Source organism: Salmo trutta, chromosome 24, assembly GCF_901001165.1.
Source record: "Salmo trutta chromosome 24, fSalTru1.1, whole genome shotgun sequence".
Taxonomy (NCBI): Eukaryota; Metazoa; Chordata; class Actinopteri; order Salmoniformes; family Salmonidae; genus Salmo; species Salmo trutta.
Window position 1 is genome coordinate 29,278,859 of NC_042980.1, and position 26,200 is coordinate 29,305,058.

Here is a 26,200-nt window from a genome sequence, read left to right on the forward strand (position 1 = left end):
TGACAATTGGATGTTCTTATAGGCACTATTGCATTGCCAGCCTAATCTCAGGAGTTGATAGGCTTGATAGGCATAAACAGCGCTGTTGTTCAAGCATTGCGAAAAGCTGCTGGCAAACGGAGGAAAGTGCGGTTTGAATGAATGCTTACGAGCCTGCTGCTGCCTACCACCGCTCAGACTGCTCTATCAAATCATAGACTTAATAGTAATATAATAAACACAGAAATACGAGCCTTGGGTCATTAATATGGTCAAATCCGGAAACTATCATTTCGAAAACAAAACGTTTATTCTTCCAGTGAAATACAGAACCGTTCCGTATTTTATCGAACGGGTGGCAACCCTAAGTCTAAATATTGCTGTTACATTGCAGAACCTTCAATGTTATGTCATAATTACATAAAATTCTGGAAAATGATTTACGGTCTTAGTTAGAAAAAATGGTCTTCACACAGTTCGCAACGAGCCAGGCGACCCCAAACTGCTGCATATACCCTGACTGCTTACACTGAACGCAAGAGAAGTGACACAATTTTAGGCACCGCATTGATTATATGCAACGCAGGACAAGCTAGTTAAACTAGTAATATCATCAACCATGTGTAGTTAACTAGAGATTGTTAAGATTGATTGTTTTTTATAAGATAAGTTTAATGCTAGCTAGCAACTTACCATGGCTCCTTGCTGCCTGCACTCGCGTAACAGGTGGTAAGCCTGCTACGTAGTCTCCTCGTGGATTGCAATATAGTCGGCGTCCAAAAATGCCGATTACCGACTTATGAAAACTTGAAAATCGTCCCTAATTAAATCGGCCATTTTGATTAATCGGTCGACCTCCAGTCCAGATCAGTGCAGGACGCACTTTCTCTACTATCCTTGCGAAGAGATGTATAATTCTTGAGAGAAAATGTTCACCCTCCATTGCAGTCAATGGCTGCACAATTTCATTCACTTTTTAAAACTATAATTTTGGGGGGGGGGTGTGCACCCCTTTGGGTTCCCAGGGCCAGGAGTTGGGAAGCATTTCCCTCCCAACAATGTAAAAATGTCCATGTCCTTGACTGTACATGACCGATATGAAAATAAATAAATATATGAAGTGATCTGATATTGTATACCATGGAATGTAGGCAAAATATTTGTGAAATATGAAATCTGAATAAAAAACAAAAACGTCTAAATAAATCCTGACAGCCAATAGCCACTAGATGGAGCAAGAGACTAACACTACTCAGTGACCGTAATAGCTGAATCAATACAATAGACCCATCACCTCTCTCTCCTCAGTTCTGCCCCGTCATAGAGTCATTACCTCCTGAGTCCTGCAGTCTGCAGATAATACTGACCCTGTAACTAGCAGCCCTGCTCACCCAGGCCTCTACACTGCAGCAAAATGCTCCTCTCAAAACAAAATTGGTAAATCATTCCTCCATTTTACCCAAAGTTTATGGTAACAGAGACCTAGAAAGAGAGTCAAGGTAACGCATCAGTGTGCCTTAAAAAAATATGTTTCAATAAATAGTCCATGAGAGGTGTTGTGCATATAGTTGATGCATGAATGTTTTACAGAGTTATGATTTCAATAACTATTTGAGTATGTGTGTGCATGAGTATGTGTGTGCATGAGCATTTAAAGGTTAGCTAAATGTAACCTGAACTAGCTGGCCCAAAAACAAACAGCACAAAGTCATGTTAAAACGATTCTCCCTCGTTCTGAACACAACCATCAGAGATGACAGCTCCTCTACTACATACACCTCTCCATCACTGCAGGACCACACGGGTGAAGCTAGGTGGGTGATTGTGTGCCTCCAATCCATGCAACTTTAGAAAAGAACCCAGTGCTCTCTTTGCCTGTGGGTGTGTTCTGTCAGCTGATGAGACATGATAAAACCGACACTCACACACTCCACACGTTCCACCATGTAGAAACCAGGTGGAAAATATGATCTCTGACAATGGATCTGTGTAATATTAGGACTTTAACAAGGTCTGACTCACTGCCCATGACCTCAGTGTGTGTTTGAGACTAAACAGGAGGTTAAAATAAAACAAACTGTTTTGAGGTTATTGCAGGACATGGCCTACATTCACCCTGTTGGGCGGCGCACAATTGGTCCAGCATCGTCCGGGTTTGGCCGGTGAAGACAGTCACTGTAAATAAGAATTTGTTCTTAACTAACTTGCCTAGTTAAATAAAAAAGTTAAATAAAAACATGTTTCAAAAATGTACATCAAAAATGTGTTTCTGATGCAACAATAAACAGTTGTGACAGAACAGAGTGATGATGCACGTGATATATTAATCTGTCAACAGGACGACAACATCAAATAGCCATGCCTGAACACCCCCGCACCCACCTCACACGTTACCTATTACAGCTCACAGTGCAAGCCTGTGTGTGTGTTAGTATGCGTGTCCACAGGAAAAGCTATTCAACAACAGTGCATGATACCAACACTGGAGCTCAATGTGTGAGTATATGTCTGCTTACGCATGTGTATGATGTGGCACAACAGACTGGATACCATGAAAACCTGTCATCATAACACAATAAACTCCTTAAATAATCTGTGATTTTATTAATTTTAAATATGAAAAGCTCATAACCTGGGTACAGTCAGACAACACTTGCTACGGAACCAGCAACAATGAGTTCCCAATTTATGACCTGGCACACGCACCCAAGCACACACCCTGCAGTGCAAAGATCAGAAGGACTCATGGCTGCCTGTTATTCAGAAGCAGTCACCAGCCTCTTAAATTTAGATAAACTCAAAGCACCTGCCACACCAAGCAACACGCACAGACACAGCGCCTGGTTGCAGTGGTGAAAAAAAACCTGAGTGAAAGAATAAACAAACAAATGGTCATTAATTATAGGAGGAAAAAAATTGGGCAAGGAGCCCAGATAAGCAGGTACGGTAAGATGTACCCGGGGCAACACTGCAGTAAATACAATCTGTCAGACATATACTGACAAAACAGCCCTGTCATCATCATCATCATCATCATCATCATCATCATCAGAGGTTGGTTAACCCAGCTGACTGACTGAACAGGCTCTTGGTTTAGTTAGGGGTTACATGGCTGACTGAAGCCTCAATCCCCAGGGCCCAGTTTTCAAAAGTTATCGGATAGGTTTAAATGCATAGAAATAGAATGAATGGAAAGGGACGAATCATTGACCAGCCAGAGAAAAGAGGCAGTCAGAGGTGTGGTGAGGGGTGAGGACATCACAGGGAGCCAGGCAGCCAAGCAAGCTCTGGCACTGACGCTAAAGAAATGATTCAGTGCTAAGCGCTAAAACAAGGGCTACTCAGAGCTGAAGGGTCGCACAAGGGATGAGCATGCTACAGAGGGGCTATTTCTATTGGTAATATAAAAGGCTACACTAAAGGCTAAGAGAGAAGGGTCATGCTGTATGCTAATGCTAACATGCTAGCCACAGAGTCACAAAACCCATGGGCTCTCCTTCAGCTCTGTCACCATAGAAAAAGGGATTAGGAGTGAGGGGGAGCAGCTATCAAATCCATAGAGACAGGATTATACACCACATATACCCTATCAAATGATATGGATACATTTAAATAGACAGATTGTTTTAGAGCCCAAGGCTGTCATTTAACCTGCACCAGGCTCCAACAGTATCTAATAAAAGTTAAAAACCCAAACGTGTCTCAGTCCTTCAAGAATGTGAGACTACGTACTACTGCGCAGAAAGGTGGAGATTTGAGGAAGCTCATTTAGGGGTGAGAATATGGGAGTTTGAGTACAGAAGAACTTCATTCTTGGATTTTAGGTTTAGGTTAAAAAGTAAGAGACTGAAGTGAGAGAGCAAGCGAGAAAGAGTGAGAGAAAGGAGGGGGGAAAATGATTTTGTGCCAAGCTATTGTCTCCCCCAGTGACCTCATTTCACACGGGCCGGACAGGCAGGGTTAGACTGGGGCTGTTCAGCCGGTGACACAAGGAAGGGAAATGTAATTGTGCCTGCTCACTAGAGCAGCAGAGACACATGGGCCTTCACTCAAGGCAGCAGCATGCTCACAGATACAGATCGTTAGAGAGAGGGGGGTGGGGTAGGTTGAGGCAGACGGTGTGTGATGTGCAAAGTAATCCATTGCAAGTGTGTGTCCCTATGTGCACGAGTACATTCCTGGGTCCAGGACTGGACAGCGTATTGGTCACAGGAATTCCAGGTATGATTCAGCACATTAGTGTTCAGAGAGCTAACAGACTAGTAGACAACCTCTATCAACACCATTCAATACTAATACAGGGAGAGACGGGACCAGACAGACAGAGGGGTGAGAGATGGTGAGACAAAGAGGGACAGAGTGAAAGAGTGAGTGACTTACCCATAAGTTTTTCACAATGACTGAAGTTTAAATTAAAAGTTACAATACAATGACGTCATACCCCTTTAAAGAGGTACAGTGAGGGAAAAAAGTATTTGATCCCCTGCTGATTTTGTACGTTTGCCCACATTAAGGTTTCGAGGCTGACGTTTGGCAACTCGAACCTTCAGCACCCTCCACAGATTTTCTATGGGATTAAGGTCTGGAGACTGGCTAGGCCACTCCAGGACCTTAATGGGCTTCTTCTTGAGCCACTCCTATGTTGCCTTGGCCATGTGTTTTGGGTCATTGTCATGCTGGAATACCCATCCACGACCCATTTTCAATGCCCTGGCTGAGGGAAGGAGGTTCTCACCCAAGATTTGACGGTCTATGGCCCCGTCCATCATCCCTTTGATGCGGGGAAGTTGTCCTGTCCCCTTAGCGGAAAAACACCCCCAAAGCATAATGTTTCCACCTCCATGTTTGACAGTGGGGATGGTGTTCTTGGGGGTCATAGGCAGCATTCCTCCTCCTCCTCCAAACACGGCGAGTTGAGTTGATGCCAAAGAGATCCATTTTGGTCTCATCTGACCACAACACTTTCACCCAGTTGTCCTCTGAATCATTCAGATGTTCATTGGCAAACTTCAGACGGGCATGTATATGTGCTCTTGAGCAGGGGGACCTTGCGGGTGCTGTAGGATTTCAGTCCTTCACGGCGTTGTGTGTTACCAATTGTTTTCTTGGTGACTATGGTCCCAGCTGCCTTGAGATCATTGACAAGATCCTCCTGTGTAGTTCTGGGCTGATTCCTCACCGTTCTCATGATCATTACAACTCCACGAGGTGAGATCTTGCATGGAGCCCCAGGCCGAGGGATATTGACAGTTCTTTTGTGTTTCTTCCATTTGCGAATAATCGCACCAACTGTTGTCACCTTCTCACCAAGCTGCTTGGCGATGGTCTTGTAGCCCATTCCAGCCTTGTGTAGGTCTACAATCTTGTCCCTGACATCCTTGGAGAGCTCTTTGGTCTTGGCCATGGTGGAGAGTTTGGAATCTGATTGATTGAGTGCTTCTGTGGACAGGTGTCTTTTTTACAGGTAACAAGCTGCGGTTAGGAGCACTGCCTTTAAGAGTGTGCTCCTAATCTCAGCTCGTTACCTGTATAAAAGACACCTGGGAGCCAGAAATCTTTCTGATTGAGAGGGGGTCAATTACTTATTTCCCTCATTAAAATGCATATCAATTTATAACATTTTTGACATGCGTTTTTCTGGATTTTTTTGTTGTTATTCTGTCTCTCACTGTTCAAATAAACCTACCATTAAAATTATAGACTGATCATTTCTTTGTCAGTGGGCAAATGTACAAAATCAGCAGGGGATCAAATACTTTTTTCCCCTCACTGTAAAAGGCCTAAAAGGAGGATCTGTGCCTGTTGAAAAGCTTTAGCCTAAAATGGCATCCCACATCTGCTTTATATAAAGGTGGTTCCTCCTACTCCCATCTATTGGTGAAGGAGGGTGTTATGCCATCGAAAGCTCCAAGGCCTCTGAGATGAAAGGTAGACTACAAACAGTCCATTATAACCTATTAGCAATAACTAGGCCTAGACACGCGCAAATGCACCAATCGATCCCCTTTACGGCTTGAATTACAACAGATATCATCAAAACAAAGAGAAATAAAGTCAGAAAGAAAAGGCACATCTGCACCTGGATCAAAGAGGCCACTCACTAATTGGCCACTCACACAAGTCGCTGCTGTGCTGTGTTCGCTGGGCTGTGTAGTATGGGAGCAGAGAAGGAGAGAGAGAGATATACACGTGCCGCAGCAGATTGGATAATGGGCAATTTTATTCTTTGGCAAACAGGTTGTTTCATGGAAGCCTTTAGCCTAGCGTATTTACTTGACAAAAAGTCACCATAAAATCAAAGCACACGCATAATTGACACTGCCAGACTGCACATGAGAACCGAACACAGTTTAGAGTTCTCATCAGAACTGAAAATGTGCTCCCGGTTCGACCCAATCCCGGCAAACTGAAGCCCAGGCCTGGTCCGACATCACAGAAATGAGCCCGAACCCGTTACATTTTTTATTTATTTTTTAAGATTCCAAGAAAACAGTAGGCTATATTGATTTCAACTGGTGTTGAGAACAATGTGGCAGAGGCGGGCAGCAACAAAGTGAGGAGACGAGGAAACCATTGGGCCTAGAAAAAGCAGAGGAAAACGCACCTTAGTTATGATCAACTGAATTATGAAAATATTGGAATAGTAGGCTAATGCAATTGAAGGCATGTATCAAATTCTTGCTTATACGGAAACTCTTAGTCATATACAACCGTTATACTTATTTAAAACAATAGTCGTGTGTGGTCACCTAGATTATCATTTCAGCACTGTTTTGAGTGGGACAGTGCCAATCACGCTGCTTCTAGACAAGCGTCGGGGACTCGTCTACATAAATCAATCAATGTCAGATCCTTGTTTTCACTGAATCTCCGTTTGGATATTTAGTAACACTTAGGCTGCTGAAATGTTAGCTAAATTGAGGTGAGTGCTAATGATCATCTTTATTCTAGTTTGCTCATATATCAGCTGATTACAAAATTGTTAGCATGTTATACAAGTGGATTTTGCTCTTCACTCACGCAGTAGCCTGTCCTACTCCCAACCAAAACCTGTGACTTGTCTGAATCAAATCAATGTGATAATGTTTCACTGAATCTCTGTCTGTATATTTGGTTAATTGATCGCTGGCTGGACAAGTGGAAGTGGTAGCTCATTTATTAGTTCGCTCATCAATCACTGATCATGCAACAATGTAGTCTAAATCAAGTGTATTATTTATCCATATTTTCCTATCGTCCCAATCCCACTGAAACCCAAAATTCGGACTCCTGTCTCACATGAAAATTCCCAACTTTATTGTTATCCATAGGTTGCATTATCAAAGCACGTCTCGCCTATGCATGCCAAAATACCTCTAACATTTCCCCCATTTCTCTGCGCTGCCTCGTATTGCTGCCCATAGAGCTTCGGTAGATCAACAAATGGTATGAGAATAGATATGGATTTTTTTTTTAACATAGTTGGTCCCCATTAAGATAACTTGATATTTAAACAATTTCTCTTCATCTCCCCATTATTCATGAGCTGATCTGCTATCTGTTTAATCAACTTGATTTGGTCAAATAGGAGATATTCTGTCATTCGTTGGAGGTTATCTAGAAAGCTTAGCAACTTTGGTCATTTTACTTTTGTTTGACTGCCGTTAAAGTTTATATGATTCGACAACGCTATGGCCTACTCGGGGTGTGTCTTGTGCGTCCTGAGTGCACCATGTCGAGAAAAAGCATTTCAGAAGTAGGTCTAGGCCGAATTGAGGAACATAACGCTCTGAATTTATGAACGGCCTGTTACGCAATTCACAATCAAAGTTACTCTTACATGACTAAATATTAGTGTCACTTGCTGTGCAATCTTTACATAGTGCCGCAGACAAGACAGCAATGTAACGCAGGGACCATCTTATTTTGGGAGAACACAAAGTAACCATACCTTGATAAAAGCTTTACATTGTCACTTACAATTTTTGCAGTTTTGCCAGAACTCTGGACAAATATGAATTATTCCCGGTATTGAAACTTGGTAGATTTTGTGGAAAATATTACTCCCTACTACATAAAAAAAAAAGTTACCTTTATTTCCCAAAATCTTATTTACAATGACAGCCTACTGGGGAACAGTGGCAGAACGACAGATTTTTACCTTGTCAGCTTGGGGATTCGATTCAGCAACCTTTCGGTTACTGGATCCAACGCTCTAACCACTAGGCTAGCCAACTTGCCTAAATATTCTAAAATAAAACATTTTTTTTTAGAAGGACAAGTTTGAAAAGGGAATGATCTAATTGACTCAACCAAAACACATATCTAACTTAAGCTTTCTTAAATGAATCAGAAAAATACCAGAAAAAACTATTGGTTATCAAATGTTAGCTGGCTTACTCGTTGATCCTGCTTTGTAGTATAACCCTCTGGAGCACAGAGCGGAGTACTGCAACAGTACTTGGGGAAAAAAATGTATAAAATGTATGCATTCACTACTGTAAGTTGCTCTGGATAAGAGCGTCTGCTAAATGACTAAAATGTAATGTAAATGTACTTAGTTAATTTAGGCCTACACTGACTGCTAAATGGAAATAATACGGTCCGGGTATGTTGTCTGGGTTCCAACACTGGTATTATAATAACAGAGAGCAACACATACGCTACATGAAGATACATATTCCAGAATTAATGGATCTCAACTAATACCATCATTGTGTCGCTCTCCACCGTTGCTATTTATGACTAAGCGCAATGTGAATACTGCTGTGGTAGTCTAATAAGGAGGCCTATAATCAATCAATGCTTGCAGACCATGACAAGTATTTTAATATCCAATAAACCAGAGGGGAATAATTAGTATAAAGCCAGGGATCTAAATACAAGAGGTAGCTAACCACATACGTCAGCTGAATAAACTCAATACTGCTGTTCACACAGACAGCTGGGGTTGTGTAAGGACAGGACAAGACAGGCAGGGCAGGTGACAGTGAGACTAACTCTGCTGATGCCGTTTTGGCTTCCAGATCATGTTTCAGTCCTGCTAAAGCAGTCATTTATCTTAGAGCTCCAGGAACAGACACACACTAGTGTTTTAACGATATAAGAAGTTTAACTTCGATACAGATACCAAGTTTAGTATCACAATACTCAATATATATATATATATATATATATATATATATATATATATATATATATATATATATATATATATATATACACACACACACACACACACACACAAGGTCGACCAATTATGATTGACACCGATGCCGATTATTGGAGGACAAAAAAAAGTCGATACCGATTAAATCGGCCGATGTTTTTATCTATTCGTAATAATGATAATTACAACAATACTGAATGAAGACTATTTTAACTTAATATAATACATGAATGAAATCAATTTAGCCTCAAATAAATAATGAAACATGTTCAATTTGGTTTAAATAATGCAAAATCAAAGTGTTGGAGAAGTAAAAAGTGCAATATGTGCCATGTAAAAAAGCTAATGTTTAAGTTCCTTGCTCAGAACATGAGAATATATGAAAGCTGGTGGTTCCTTTTAACATGAGTCTTCAATATTCCCAGGGAAGAAGTTTTAGGTTGTAGTTATTATAGGAATTCTAGGACTATTTCTCTCTATACCATTTGTATTTCATATACCTTTGACTATTGGATGTTCTTATAGGCACTTTAGTATTGCCAGTGTAACAGTAAAGCTTCCGTCCCTCTCCTCGCCCCTACCTGGGCTCGAACCAGGAACACATCGAAAACAGCCACCCTCGAAGCATCGTTTCCCATCGCTCCAGCATATGGTCTCACAAGGGGTCTGAGGATCTCATCTCGGTACCTAATGGCAGTCAGGCTACCTCTGGCGAGCACATGGAGGGCTGTGCGGCCCCCCCAAAGAAATGCCACCCCACACCATGACTGACCCACCGCCAAACCGGTCATGCTGGAGGATGTTGCAGGCAGCAGAACGTTCTCCACGGCGTCTCCAGACTCTGTCACGTCTGTCACGTGCTCAGTGTGAACCTGCTTTCATCTGTGAAGAGCACAGGGCGCCAGTGACGAATTTGCCAATCTTGGTGTTCTCTGGCAAATGCCAAACTTCCTGCACGGTGTTGGGCTGTAAGCACAACCCCCACCTGTGGACGTCGGGCCCTCATACCACCCTCACGGAGTCTGTTTCTGACTGTTTTAACAGACACATGCACGTTTGTGGCCTGCTGGAGGTCATTTTGCAGGGCTCTGGCAGTGCTCCTCCTGCTCCCACTTGCACAAAGGCGGAGGTAGCGGTCCTGCTGCTGGGTTGTTGCCCTCCTACGGCCTCCTCCACGTCTCCTGATGTACTGGCCTGTCTCCTGGTAGCGCCTCCATGCTCTGGACACTACGCTGACAGACACAGCAAACCTTCTTGCCACAGCTCGCATTGATGTGCCATCCTGGATGAGCTGCACTACCTGAGCCACTTGTGTGGGTTGTAGACTCCGTCTCATGCTACCACTAGAGTGAAAGCACCGCCAGCATTCAAAAGTGACCAAAACATCAGCCAGGAAGCATAGGAACTGAGAAGTGGTCTGTGGTCACCACCTGCAGAACCACTCCTTTATTGGGGGTGTCTTGCTAATTGCCTATAATTTCCACCTGTCGTCTATTCCATTTGCACAACAGCATGTGAAATTGTCAATCAGTGTTGCTTCCTAAGTGGACAGTTTGATTTCACAGAAGTGTGATTGACTTGAAGTTACATTGTGTTGTTTAAGTGTTCCCTTTATTTTTTTGAGCAGTATATATTAGCCAGTCACAGAATGGCACTTGATCCAGACAGAAACTCAGCTACTGTTGTGTTCAATATTTGGGCATCTTTTGAGTTCAATATCATTACGTTTAAACCTTTATATGTCCTTTTTTTGTTGTTGCCAAAAACAAGACGTCCTGATCTTTCTTACATATCTCAGATAAAGGACAGACGCTTGAGAACAAACTTCCTCTTTTGGGGGGAACGGACAATCTGTTGATCCATGTAGTGAATCTGTTATTCAATAGCAGTAGACAGGGCTTAGACTGTAATGGGTTTTTAAGAAATTAATGACGTCATTCGAGGTTGAATGTGGCTATGGAATCTGAATTTTTGGCTATGGAAGTTGAAACCAGACGGGAGGCAAAGGAAGTCAGTGAATGATTTTTGGTGACAGTCAGCTTCGAAATTAGCACATTTTGCATTATGGTTTGCATATCGCAAACAGTACTACAAGGCAGTGAATTCAGCTGTAAGCTAGCAAGGAAAGTTAGACTACAATTAAAGCTGGAAGCTACTGGTATCGTCTTGCATTGTAAAACTGAAAGGACATTTTTTTTGTGAACAGTAATGAACAGTTTCAACATTTATACATACCATGTTGCATTATTCAAGGGGCTGCACTGACAGACGTGATCCTCTCAATCAAGTGAGACACATTTGACAGAAGTACAGAGCGTAATTGATTAGTAATTTATTAGAACGTAGTTAATTACCTAAAATTGATCATGTCAAGATCTGGGCCTCTCAGGCAGACCTTGATATTTATATTGTATCTGAGACCTGGTTAACTGATAAAACCCTGGACTAAAGTTGCTATGGATGGTTACAATGTGTTTAGGGCTGATAGGAAAGGCAAAAGGTGGTGGTGTTGCTATTTACACAAATAATCTTCTTTCTGTGTCACTGTTAAAGGCTACTTCCAGTCCTAAACCATTTGAAATGCTGGCTTTAAGTCTTCAGATGTTTTCAAACTCAAGAATAACAGTTCTAGGAATTTATTGTCCACCTTCCGCCAAGAAGTGTGTTCTAAACGAACACACTGATTTAATTGCCATTTTTATTACCCCACATGTGTTGATTGCTGGAGATTTTAATCTTGCATGGGGAACGCAGGATGCCGATTGTCTAAATTATTTTTGTACTAATCTAAATTTGACCCAGCTGATTAAAGCCCACTTGTCCAAACTTAAAGGACCCTACAAAATCGACTTTGATTGACCACATATTTACAAATATTCCATAGAAATATGCTGGGAGTGGGGTATTTGCTTTGGATATTAGTGACCACTGTCCCATTGCATTTACCAGGGATATAGGGACGCCTCGATTCAAACCTCATTTTATCAAAGAGAGAAATTTTAAACATTTCAATTAAACAGGCCTTTTGTAACCTTTATTTTGGTCACTTTGATTGTATTGCATCTATACCTGACCCAAAAAGCTCTGTTTTCAATTGTATTGTAGATAAACATCCTCCCTTTAAAAAATCTTGAATTAAAAATCAGTCTTGCCTTTGGTTCAGTCCAGAGCTTTCTGAAGTCATACAACAGAAATGCTGCCTGGGCCAAAGCTGGATTCACAGGCTCGGGCCCAGACAGGCAGTTGAGAAATCTGTCTGCAAAACAGGTTAAAAAGCTAAATCTGACTACTACAGTTGAAGTCAGAAGCTTACATAAACTTAGTTTAAATGTATTTGGATAAGGTGTTTCACAATTCCTGACATTTAATCCTAGTAAAAAAATGCCCTGTCTTAGGTCAGTTAGGATCACCACTTTATTTTAAGAATGTGAAACTTAAGAATAATAGTAAAGAGAATGATTAACTTCAGCTTTTATTTCTTTCATCACATTCCCAGTGGGTCAGAAGTTTACATACACTCAATTAGTATTTGGTAGCATTGCCGTTAAATTGTTTAACTTGGGTCAAACGTTTTGGGTAGCCTTCTACAAGCTTCCCACAATAAGTTGGGTGCATTTTGGCTCATTCCTCCTGACAGAGCTGGTGTAACCAAGTCAGGTTTGTAGGCCTCCTTGCTCGCACACGCATTTTCAGTTCTGCCCACACATTTTCTATAGGATTGAGGTCAGGGCTTTGTGATGGCCACTCCAAAACCTTGACTTTGTTGTCCTTAAGCCATTTTGCCACAACTTTGGATGTATGCTTGGGGGTCATTGTCCATTTGGAAGACCCATTTGCGACCACGCTTTAACTTCCTGACTGATGTCTAAAAGATCTTGCTTCAATATATCCACATAATTTTCCTTTCCTCATGATGCCATCTATTTTGTGAAGTGCACCAGTCCCTCCTGCAGCAAAGCACCCCCACAACATGACGCTGCCACCCCCGTGATTCATGGTTGGGATGGTGTTCTTCAGCTTGCAAGCATCCCCCTTTTTTCTCCTTTGGTCATTATGGCCAAACGGTTCTATTTTTGTTTCATCAGACCAGAGGACATTTCTCCAAAAAGTACGATCTTTGTCCCCATGTGCAGTTGCAAACCGTAGTCTGGCTTTTTTATGGCGGTTTTGGAGCTGTGGCTTCTTCCTTGCTGAGCGGCCTTTCAGGTTATGTCGATATAGGACTCGTTTTACTGTGGATATAGATACTTTTGTACCCGTTTCCTCCAGCATCTTCACAAGGTCCTTTGCTGTTGTTCTGGAATTGATTTGCACTTTTCGCAACAAAGTACGTTCATCTCTAGGAGACAGAATGCGTCTCCTTCCTGAGCGGTAATGACGGCTGCGTGGTCCAATGGTATTTATACTTGCGTTCATCTGTACAAACAATAGTACGTGGTACCTTCAGGCGTTTGGAAATTGCTCCCAAGGATGAAACAGACTTGTGGAGGTCTACAATTTTTTTCCTGAGGTCTTGGCTGATTTCTTTTGATTTTCCTATAATGTCAAGCAAAGTGGCACTGAGTTTGAAGGTAGGCCTTGAAATACATCCACAGGTACACCTCCAATTGACTCAAATGATGTCAATTAGCCTATCAGAAGCTTCTAAAGCCATTACATCATTTTCTGGAATTTTCCAAGCTGTTTAAAGGCACAGTCAACTTAGTGTATGTAAACTTCTGACCCACTGGAATTGTGATACAGTGAATTATAAGTGAAATAATCTGTCTGTACGCAATTGTTGGAAAAATTACTTGTGTCATGCACAAAGATGATGTCCTTACCGACTTGCCAAAACTATAGTTTGTTAACAAGAAATGTGTGGAGTGGTTGAAAAACGAGTTTTAATGACTCCAACCTAAGTGTATGTAAACTTCCGACTTGAACTATACATACATACATACATACATACATACATACATACATACATACATACATACATACATACATACATACATACATCCTACAGTAGAAACAACACTATATACAGAAAATAAGGCACTTACTTTGATAGGAACGCACACAAGTCCAAAGTTATTATTTGTAAGGAAAACAACAATGGAGGCAATGCGAGCACCAACCAGAAAATGTGCCAGTTCATGCAAGAATGAGCAAATGTCTGCATACTTGATGTGCGGAAGAAATGGGGAAGGGCTCTCCTCGAAGAGTGAAGTTTGTCCGGCTCAGTAAAGCCTCAAACATAAATTGTCCGCCACACTGAAATGGGCTACTTCTATGTGAATGAATGAGGAGGCGGAACAACCATCAATTCAAACTGTTAGAAAACACAACTTGTTAGAAAATACTTTGAAATTGACAAGTTGAAACATAGCCTATACATAATTAGCAGGCAGCGCGTGTTAAATGCGTAACAATCACATTATGGAACAGACAGTCCATTCTGACATCATGTGCAATAAACAACTCACGCTGGGACGACCGTTAGAGATATTTGGAACTCACGTATGAAAAGGTTAAACTACTTTCATATTTACCTTGAATTTGTGTATTTTGAAGTACAGGCTACATTTGGCCTTTATATTTGCCCAATTGAATGTTCTTTTTAACATAAAGTAGAATACAAAGTCTCAAGATAAGGATTTCCAGTCAACCAGATTTCATAGTTTTTGGCAATGGCTCACATAACTTGGCACTCACATCTGTCCCCCTGTTTTTCTGACCAAATTGAAAGGTTAATGAAACCATATCTAATTCATTTTACTCCATTGAGTGTTAGTACGGAATTATGCAATCTAGTAAAGATCAAACTCTGATTTGGACATGCAGTGTTTCTCATTCATAACATTTTTGATTGAAAGTTATTGTAGATGCGTTTTGAGTACGATTGTATGCAAACTTTCTGTGCAAAGCTAACTTTTTCACATTCACAGCCCTAACTCTGATTTTGTTGGACATAATAATAAAAATCTCAGTGAATTGTAATTTTGTTAGTTTGGGACCGTTACGAACACTTCATAGCGTGTTCATGGACTAGTTAGCATCACTGCACAACGCAATCATGATAAATGTTCATGCCCTTCCTACTGTATCTGACGTGTGTTTATGTTACCAAACTAGCCAGCAGGCAATCTTACTCTGTGTGATTGTGATTCATTTCTGGTATTACTCACATTCTTACATGAACTGCAAATCACACGTTGTTCTGCTAACTGGAGCATTGCATGTGATCACATGGCATAATAAAAGTCTTAAATTCATAAACATAATTCAGGTCTTAATCCATAAGAAACTTTCAGCGGTCATGCAAAGTTTATTTTAGGGCTGACCCCAATTATTCGACTTGTCGGCTGTTGGTCGACCAATAATAAATATATATATATTTTTTCTTTTTAAATCGAGCAGTGGCAAATATATTAGGGCTGTCGCCGACTAAAGAAAATCTTGGTCGACCGAGAGTATTCTTTTGACCAATAGCTTGGACACCTTATAAAACTTTGACCAAACTTTTGACTGGTTCTGTATATAGACACATCCTGTTTTTTAATCAAATCAACTATACGCAGTGACGAAAAGAATGAGATAATGTTTGATGAAATAATACATGCAGTGATGAAAATAATTAGAGAATGCTTGATGAAATAAGACATACAAATGACTAGAGGGGGTCCGACCGCAATTGATTAGATTGAGCCGGGCTAGGCTCAGACTTGCTGCACTGTGTTAAAATAAATGACAGCGAGTGACAATGTGACTAGCACCCGTTGTCTCACTCATTCCTCCCTGCTGCAGCTACCACCGCAGAACATCAGTGTTTATCACGCTGTCCGCATTACTGAAGCTGCAACATAATTACAGCCATTTCTGACTGAAAAGTTCTGTTATCAAAATTCCTCATTTGTTTAGGAAATACATTCCCTATTCCCTCAACCCTTGCTCTCTTTACGTGACATGTGTGCATTGCATGCACGTGACCAATAGGTCCTGACCTATAGCCTATATCATAATCTAATCAATAAATTGGTTAAAAAAAACACTCCGAACACAGTGACATGCTGACCAAACCGGACGCGCGCATGTTGATTTTGTACCCCCACACCAGACACAATCAGGACACGCAAGATGAAATATCAAAAACTCTGAATCAATTATATTATTTTGGGGACAGGTTGAAAAGCATTAAACTAGAGGTCGATCAATTAAAAATCGTGAATGGCCGATTAATTAGGGCCGATTTCAAGTTTTCATAACAATTGGTAATCGGTATTTTTGGCCACCGATTTGCCTTTTTTTTATTATTGTTTTTTAAAACACCTTTATTTAACTAGGCAAGTCAGATTAAGAACACATTCTTAAAATCAATAAACAAGTATATATTTTTAAACCTGCATATTTAGTTAATATTGCCTGCTAACATGAAATTGTGTCACATCTCTAGCGTTCATTGCACGCAGAGTCAGGGTATATGCAACAGTTTGGGCCGCCTGGCTCGTTGCGAACTAATTTGCCAGAATTTTATGTAATTATGACATAACATTGAAGGTTGTGCAATGTAACAGGAATATTTAGACTTAGGGATGCCACCCATTAGATAAAATATGCAACCAAAGATGCTAACGTGATGAAACCTTAGGCCTGTGTGTTTTGGGGATCCAACTAAACAGAAGATTATGTCAGCAATATGACTCAATATACTTAGCATTTCATGGGCTGAAAAAAATCTGACCACTGTCAGCATTACAAGTAAGTACAGTATTTCTACTTTGCACATTTATCCACTGCAAATCTACCATTCCAGTGTTTTACTTGCTATATTGTATTTACTTCGCCACCATGGCCTATTTATTGCCTTTACCTCACCTCATTTGCTCACATTGTATATAGACTTGTTTTTCTACTGTTTTATTGACTATGTTTGTTTTACTCCATGTGTAACTCTGTGTTGTTGTATGTTGTTGAACTGCTTTGCTTTATCTTGGCCAGGTCGCAGTTGTAAATGAGAACTTGTTCTCAACTTGCCTACCTGGTTAAATAAAGGTGAAATAAAAGATAAAAATAAATAAAAAACAAGGACGAAAGGGAAAACGATGGAAGGCATGATGTCAATTAGCCTAGTACAATAGAGACCCAAATTTAGAAGGCAGAAAGCAGTCATTAGTTATCCATCTCCAAACACTAACGCCTAGATCACACTGACAGCGTCATTTGGCAAAATGGTAACAGCATTCACCTTTTGCTACCATTTCTGTCAAGCTGTCTACGCATACAGTTTGATGCACACGTTCGATAAATCCAACATATGCACCACACAGAACGCACTGCAACTTCCTCTGCAATGCAATGCTGCAAGGCAAACGCAGCGTTCCATTGGAAATGAATGTACTTCTGGTGTACCAAAACGCAATGACCGAGGCGTAACACCCTGATTTAGTGTGCAGCCTAGCAGTGTGTGTAATGAGGGGTTAACATGGAGTAAGTATTCATTAATTCCTGCTGCTTGCGCTGATGAACTCTGACAGTGGAGCTGCCTGGGCAGTATAGGTGTCACTGACACAGCCACTCAACATCATCTTACTGACATCTGCTACATACAGCACGCTTTGTCAGGTACTGAAAAAACTAGGTCTATACATCTACATGTCACAAACATCAATCTCCATTCCATTTGCAGAACATTTAAATTGTACTTCTTGTCACAAATTAATAGATTATCCTTTGGTGGCTAAGGCTAAACTCAATACAAGTCAATGTAAATGTCTTCATACAAAAGGTAAACCGCTGACTAGGAGGCTAATTCACCAAGATGATCTGCTCATTTGTGAAGGGCTTTGGGCTGTGAGAAGACTGTAATCCACATTACCCTCCTAGATTATACATTCCTCAGAGTACACCATCATGTGACAACAGTTGCCATCCCTCAGCTCCAATTTCTAAACATATTAAAGACTGAATTTCAATTGGCTTTCCCTTCCATTCATAGCACTGCCAAAGTGTTACATCCATCTCAACAATTTAACAGTTTATTCTTCAGCATAACATAAGAAGTTTTCTATGTACTGCTGCATCCACCTGCATTATCCCACCTCTAGGCCTGTGTCAGATCAATACATGTGTATGGGCCCTAAACCCCCTTTCCAGTAGAGTAAGACAAAGCGCTGAGTGTGTAGGGCAATCCACCCTCTATTTTTCCCCTGCTCATCTGCACAGATCAGAAAAGGTGAAAACAATATGGTAGAAGTAGAAACACTGCTCTGTCTGTCAAAATCTGACATGACTTGGGCATTGTGTGTGTGTGTGTGTGTGTGTGTGTGTGTGTGTGTGTGTGTGTGTGTACCTATGTGTCTGTGTTAGGGGTGTGAACGTTTAAAACATATTTGGGATCCTTAACATTAAGAAAAATACCCAAATGAAAAAATATTTTGGGGTGGTTTTTCCACACAAAATTAAAATCACAGTGCAGCTGGCTCACCTGCTCTTTCTCTTCGCTAATGAATGTGTGTGTTCAGTCTTCAGTCTGTTGCATGTAAAATATAATAGCCTATTCATTGATGATAGGCCCTGCTTTACTGAAGTTGCAATGCAAGCCAAGAAACTGCAAAATAAAGCATTCCTGGTGGCCGAACCCTCTCTCTCCGTCCCCTGCTAGCTCGCTATGAAAGATGCGAGTGTTTGTGTTCTCTGAAGTACAGCAACTAAGTCTCCTCTGTAAATACTGAATCTTAGGAGGCGATTCCTAGCAGATGTTTTCTTTCAACTAAATGTCTTGGTAAGTCACGGTATTTAACTAATTTTAAAAGTACTTTTTTTAGGTTAGAGTGGTCTGCTCTGCACGCAGGTAGCAGGCAGCAAGCGCAAGCAGGTCGAGATTATTTGATGGAAAATTCTGTCCGCCTAGTGATGGACATTAGTCCCGCTTCAGAAGCGGCATTCCTTTACAGACAAGTAAAATGCCCATTCAGTGGCGTTTCAAAACTATCTTCAGACAAGCATTTGTGTCGGCATTTCAAAATAAGTAGTGTACCCTTATGGACAAATATACCCTTGAAAGCGCCTCAGCTACGGCATATGACTGCCCGGCCATAGCGGTCGTACATACCTAACAGGACCATTATTCTGCATTGAAGTGGATTTTTTTTAGACAGAAAACCGATGTAAAAAAATTGTAGCTTAAACATCAAGCAAAATGATCCATTTGTTAACCTCTATGGGACCGGCGGGACGAATTCGTCCCACCTACGTAACAGCCAGTTGAATCCTGTGGCGCGATTTTCAAAACGTTTGAAATGCTATTACTTCAATTTCTCAAACATATGACTATTTTACAGCTATTTAAAGACAAGACTCTCGTTAATCTAACCACACTGTCCGATTTCAAAAAGGCTTTACAACGAAAGCAAAACATTAGATTATGTCAGCAGAGTACCCAGCCAGAAATAATCAGACACCCATTTTTCAAGCTAGCATATAATGTCACAAAAACCCAGAAGACAGCTAAATGCAGCACTAACCTTTGATGATCTTCATCAGATGACACACCTAGGACATTATGTTATACAATACATACATGTCTGTTCAATCAAGTTCATATTTATATCAAAAACCAGCTTTTTACATTAGCATGTGACGTTCAGAAAAAGCATACCCCCCGCAAACTTCCGGGGAATTTACTAACAATTTACTAAATTACTCACGATAAACGTTCACAAAAAGCATAACAATTATTTTAAGAATTATAGATACATTACTCCTCTATGCACTCGATATGTCCGATTTTAAAATAGCTTTTCGGATGAAGCACATTTTGCAATATTCTAAGTACATAGCCCAGCCATCACGGGCTAGCTATTTAGACACCCACCCAGTTTAGCCTTCACCAAAATCACATTTCCTATTCTTCCTATTCACCTTTCCTGTTCTTCGTCAGAATGCACTCCCAGGACTTCTACTTCAATAACAAATGTAGGTTTGGTCCCAAATAATCCATCGTTATGTTCCATCAGCGACGTTTTGTTCGTGCGTTCTAGACACTATCAGAATGGTAAATCACGGTCGTGCGCATGGCGCAGAACGTGACAAAAAAATTCTAAATATTCCATTACTGTACTTCGAAGCATGTCAACCGCTGTTTAAAATCAATTTTTATGCCATTATTCTCGTAAAAAAGCGATAATATTCCGACCGGGAATCTGCAATTAGCTAAACAGCCGAAGGAAAATACTGCACGGGGTCGAATCGGGCACGCGCCTAATTCCATTGTCCTCTGATGGGCCACTTGGAAAAGGCGATAATGTGTTTCAGCCTGAGGCTGCCTCGTCATCGTTCATGTTTTTCCCGGGCTCTGAGAGCCTATTGGAGCCGTAGGAATTGTCACGTTACAGCTAAGATCCTGACTCTTCAATAAACAGAAGCAAGAACAACAACACCTTGTCAGACAGGGTACTTCCTGCATGAAATCTTCTCAGGTTTTTGCCTGCCATAGGAGTTCTGTTATACTCACAGACACCATTCAAACAGTTTTAGAAACTTTAGGGTGTTTTCTATCCATATATAATAAGTATATGCATATTCTAGTTACTGGGTAGGATTAGTAACCAGATTAAATCAGGTACGTTTTTTATCCGGCCGTGTAAATACTGCCCCCTAGCCCCAACAAGTTAAATCCCTAGTCTGTGTGTTTTAAAATGCAGAGTCACTGCAGTCTGAAGTATACAAAATGTCACTTCCAGCTGAGCACTGCTCTGTCTAGTGTCTAAGGAGTAGCATAGAGCTCTTTCAGACAGTGAGACCGCACACATGGTTGTGTCTGCCATCTCACATACACACACTGTCTGGCATCCCACTCACCCACACACAGTGCTGCCGTGGCGACCTGGATTCACCCAATCCAAACAATTCCTAACCACCACCAGGCACTCAGCCGGCTGCATCAATCCACTAGGAAGAACTCCCCCCCGCAGGCTAGAATGCAAGGTCATGTCCAGGACACTGTGTTTTAAGGCCAATGCTGACTAAACATTTAATGGTCTAAATGTCATTCAGCACATCAGATACAACATTATGGAAGGAATGTTAAAAGCAGCATGCTGAAGGTAAAAAGAGACAACATGGGACAATCTCTTTAGTGATGTGTCTATCAGCTGGCCTACTAGTGTAGGACATACTGTCACTTTTATACCCCAATATCAATCAATCAATCAAAAACATATACTAAAAGGTACTGATTTGGGACTCACCCATCATCGTCTCCATCCACGGCTTTGAGGAGTCCGGCAGAGGAGGTTAAGGCACTGACGGCCGTGGCGGCGGCAGCGTTACTGTCGGTCCCCAGGCTTGTGCCTGCCGCAGTGCCACCCTCCCCAGCCAGCTTGGCCATGGTCTGGGCCAGCAGGGCAGACTGGTCCTGGAAGAGCAGGCGCTGGGCATCCTCCAGCTGGGTGGTGGTGAAGGAGGGCAGGCTGGCGTACAGGGCACTGGCTTGGGAAACCACAGCCTGGGTGTGGGCCTGGGCACTGCTGAAGTCCTGGGGCATGCTGACCCCGGGTGGCTGCGCCTGGGGGTGAGACTGGGCCAGGCCACTGCCGTTCTGGGGCTGGGGGTCACTCTGGGGGTTAGGAGGAAGCACATTGGAGACTAGACAGCCCTGGTTAGGGGGGGCAATGTTGGACAGCTGGGTGGCAAGTCCTTGGGATTTGCTTGGGAATGACTGCTGTTGTTGCTGATGTTGGTGGTCCAGGGGGAGAGAGTGTCCTTGTGGCTGCTGCCCAAACCCAGTCATTCCTCCGGGGCCCATCTGAGGCATTAACCCCCCTCCTACAGCAGAGGCCTGGACTGAAGTCTGCTGGGGCTGCTGTTGGACGAGACCCTGGGGTTGGAGCTGGGGCATGGAGCCAACCACCTGCTGCTGCGAGACTCCCATCATCTGCCCGGATCCAGGCAGGGCCTGTGGGACTGCAGGTTGGGGTAGGCCTGCCTTGGGCTGGGGGTAGTCTGGAGGCATGCCCCCTCCCTGGCTCAGCCTGTGCACCGGGGCTACCTGGGGAGTCGCAGAAGGCTGCTGTGTAAGAGCATAGCCCATCTGCTTCTGGAGCACCCCCATTAGGCTCTGAGCTGAGCCAGGAGCCGGGATGGAGGCTGCCTGGGCGTAGGTGAGCGGCTGCTGGGGCATAGGAGTGGTAGGGTGGCCTATGGTGGTCTGGAGGCCCGCCATGTTGATGGGGGCAGGCTGGTGAACGCTGGCAGGGACTGAGGGAGCCACAGTGGTCAGCAGGTGAGACTGGGGGTGGGACACCACCATGGGGAAACCTGGGCGGGAGGTCTGGAAGGCCTGAGGGGGGTTGGAGTAGTCCTGGTAGTGAGGGTGGGGCTGGAGTAATGGGGGGCCTCCAGCCTCTCCACTTCCCACACTCTCTGTGTAGTGACTCAGTGTGCTGACTGTGCTGCTCACTGAACTCCCACTGGTGCTCTCCCTCTCCGACCCCCCTTTCACACTCTCAGGCCCACACGGCCGCATGCTCTCAACAACCCGGCCACTAGGGGCAGTAGCCTCAGAGGACAAGGGGGCAGGGGCCGAAGCTGGGGTCTCCTTGTCATAGTACTCAGCACATGTCCATCTGCCCTTTTTAAATGGCTCTGAGCTGGAGTCAAGCTTGACCACTCTGAAACGGGAGCTAGTGGTGGCAGGAGCTGGGGTTGGGGGGGGCTGGGAGGAGGGGACTGAGGCTAGAGCCATGCCCGAGGAGCTCATCCCTGGCTGAGATATGGCAGCTCCTCCACCCTGTGTGCCACTGGAGGGCCCCAACACCACAGAGCCACTGGCAGCAGCAGAAGTCATAGTGATGCTCGAGTTCACAGTTCCAGAGCTTTGGTGTTGGATCAGATTGACATTGGGGTTGCCAAAGTTACTCCCCATCAAACCTCCAACCCCCCCACTGCAACTCATCACACTAGGGGGGAAGCCACCACCACTGCTGCTAACACCTCCCATCACAGATACATTGGAAGAGTTGTACATATTCACATTACAAACATTGCTGGTCAGGGGATTAGCTATGCTAACGGTAGCTACTGTAGCAGAGCTGTGCATTCCAGGGAGAGAGACAGCTGCTACAGGCTGAGCAACACTGGCAGAACCCACTGAAACATTCTCCAGCGGTACCTCCATGGTAGAAGGCATCTTTAGGGCACCCCCAGCCCCTCCAGAGGTGGGGGTAGAGTGGGGGTCAGAGGAAGGAGGCTGAGCCAGGGCCTGCTGAGGATGATTATGTTGCCTCTGGTGATGGTAGTGGTGCACATTTCCGTTCACCATCCCTCCGTGCTGGTGTCCCTGGGGCAAGGAGTGGGGGGGCTGGTTGGGGGAGATGGCCCCGGGGGTGTCCGCCTCATGAAAGTTATTCAGCGTCTCCTCCGAGGAGCTCCTTGCACCCCCGGCCATGTCATTGGCCCTGGAGAGGGACACATCCAGGATCTCTGAAGAAGACAGGTCCTCTGTATGAGACTCATCCAGATCATCATAGCTCTCCGTGTCTTCCGCTATGCTGTTGTTGGTGCTCACAGAGATCTGTGCTGGAGTCACGCTGGTGATCTGGAAGCCGCTCTTCTTCTTCATCATCATCTGAGACCCAGAGGAGAGAGCCTGGGGCTGTGGCTGGGAGTGCAGGTTAAGGCTGTGGGGAGGGTGCTGAGGCCCAGGGGAGGATGATCCAACAGGAGGTTGAGACTGCATCAAGAGGGGGGATTGGTAGTCTTCAGTGGGAACGTGGCATTTGCTAACAGCTGAACTAGTCGGTGTTGACAACGTGGGAACACTCCCGGCCCCGGTGTTAATGTTGCTAACATTACCCCTTCTTGGAAAATTCGCCGGGTGCGCCATCTTTCTGACGCTGCCAGAGTCTCCTGCAGAATGAGGATGGTGCATTTTGAAAGATTCCAGGGGATAACGTTGCACTTCGTTAGGGCCGCCGTTTTGACAAAGACTGATATTTAACAATATAACTTAATATCAACCGACAATAAATAAATCTGTTTTAAAGACAAGGTTCAAACATTTAGCTTTTTGGGATATCTAAACGTCTCCCCTCGTGACGGAGAATGCTCGCGTTTGACAATCAGTTGACGAGCCGAAATGCTAACACGCTAACTAGCTTGTTAGCTGGTCTAACGTAAGCGTATGTGCTTGCTAGCCAGTTACAGACGCGTATGTTCTCACATACAAGCCAGCATTTCGTCGTTGTACTATATTATCTCAATAGGTAAAATAAATTGTTATAACACAAACTGAGTAAACAGTAAGCATCCAAAGCGAGAGCTGATACAGAAGTGCAACGTTAGCTCCATCACTATCCACACACTGTGGTGAGTTGCATTATTGAATTTCTCAAAAGCAAAAAATGAAAACAAGCAATCCTTTACCGATATAAGGTTGTCCTTAGGAGAATATATCCACTTAATTCTCTCGCAAAACGGGTTAATCCATTCTGAAAAGTCTTTGTTATAGCTAACGTTAGCTAGTCCAATGTTTGCTGTATCACTCCCTCTTCCAAAAGCTATTCACAGCCAGTCCGCCTTCTTGTTCTTGCACTGTGGCTCGAACCGTTGGAGTGTGACGAGACCGACGGGAGGAGGGTTTCCACTAGTTACCACAGCCACAGAGTCAAAATTGGCTATATCGTAAAAATTCGTGAAAACAAAAATGCTTTTTGGTCTTGATATAAGGTTAGGGTTAGGCATAATATTAGCAGTGTAGTTACGGTTGAGGTTAGGTTAAAAATATGAAGAGAATTGTCAGAAATGGGCGGGGTTTATGAATGTGTGGCTGTGGTAACTAGTGACGACAGGGGAGGAGAGAACTTGCTAACATGGCGACCGCGCATGCTCTTTGATGCCCAGACGAGTCAGACAAAAAGCAGTCTGGAGAGAAGAGGCTGAGAGGACAACAGGGGAGAGGCAGGCAACCGACAAAAAATAGTTTCAGTAGGCCTAGATCATGTTCCGGAAAATACCAAACGACAGAGACGGTGGGGCAAAACGACTCTTACAGAATATTCCCATTCCTTTACCCTTTTGCAACCCAACTGGATAAAATCATATATGCTTGCAGCTTGTCATGATTTTAAATAGGCTTATGAGAGATGGATAGGGAAATGTGTTATGGGTGTCATAATGCCAATCACATTATTTTCATGAACAGTAGACAAGAGTATCAACATGGTACGATAAATCACTCAAAAAAATGTATATTCCATCAGCCATATTGTTATGTTGTTTTCGTAGGGCCTCAGAGTTCTGTTTTACCTTTAACTTCTAACAAAAACAACAAAAGGAAATGTTTTGGTCTGAACAAAACTTTAACAACACAAACAACAAGATCAGTTGTGTGTTTTTACTGTGAAACAAAAGGCATGCAGACAGAATGTTCTGCAGACAGAATGGAGCCGGCCAGACGTGTTCACTGCACTGACGATTATTCTACATGCATGTATTGTGAGTGTGTGTGTTAATTGTGGTGGGTACTCCAGGTCAGCAACCCCTCCCGTTGCCAGGAAGTCTGTTCTGGATGTGTGTGTGTACCTCCACCTCCCTGTATTCTGGTGCCTTCTGTTTTATCACTGTTGGCTGCCATCGAGACCAGACCCACCTGTTGTTGTGAATGTCTTAGTGAATAACAGCAGATAGTCTGGTACCATCTGAATGTGCTTTGTTTGGCCAACTTCTCTGACTATCATTGTCATGACATACTCCTCTCTTCCTATTCTCTCTTCCCCTGTCATACTATTTCCTCTACTTTCCTCTCACCTCCTCCCATCCCTGACTCATTTGCTCAGTCACAGCCACCAGCTAGTTAATTAAAACACCAGGAGGCCCTCAGGACTCTTACACTCAGGACTGTTACACTCAGGTGGGACGCTGTATGGAGCGTATGAGCTGAGTTAGGGAGAGAGAGAGATGTGTGTTTGTGGAGAGGACAGAGGAAGATTAAGTAAGTGACTGAAATACAAAGAATCAGAGAGAGGGGCTATGGGGGAGATAGACAGTACAGATAGGGAGCAACAGACGATTGAATTGAGAGAGAGCGAATGA

The 26,200-nt window shown here is 43.1% G+C and overlaps 1 protein-coding gene across 6 annotated transcripts in view; it reads right to left on the reverse strand.

Annotated features, from left to right (window-relative positions):
- tsc22d1 (TSC22 domain family, member 1) overlaps nt 1-24,768 on the reverse strand; it is a 64,238-nt gene extending 39,470 nt beyond the window's left edge. For 2 of the 6 annotated variants that reach the window (XM_029711755.1, XM_029711756.1), the window contains exon 1: nt 21,358-24,767. In XM_029711755.1, coding sequence (XP_029567615.1) covers nt 21,358-24,038 — 2,681 coding nt within the window. In that variant the 5' untranslated portion in view covers nt 24,039-24,767. Of the gene's footprint in view, nt 1-21,357 lie in introns of all 6 variants that reach the window. The other 4 variants (XM_029711753.1, XM_029711751.1, XM_029711752.1 and 1 more) reach the window with 4 other exon arrangements.
- Between the last annotated feature and the right edge of the window lie 1,432 nt (nt 24,769-26,200).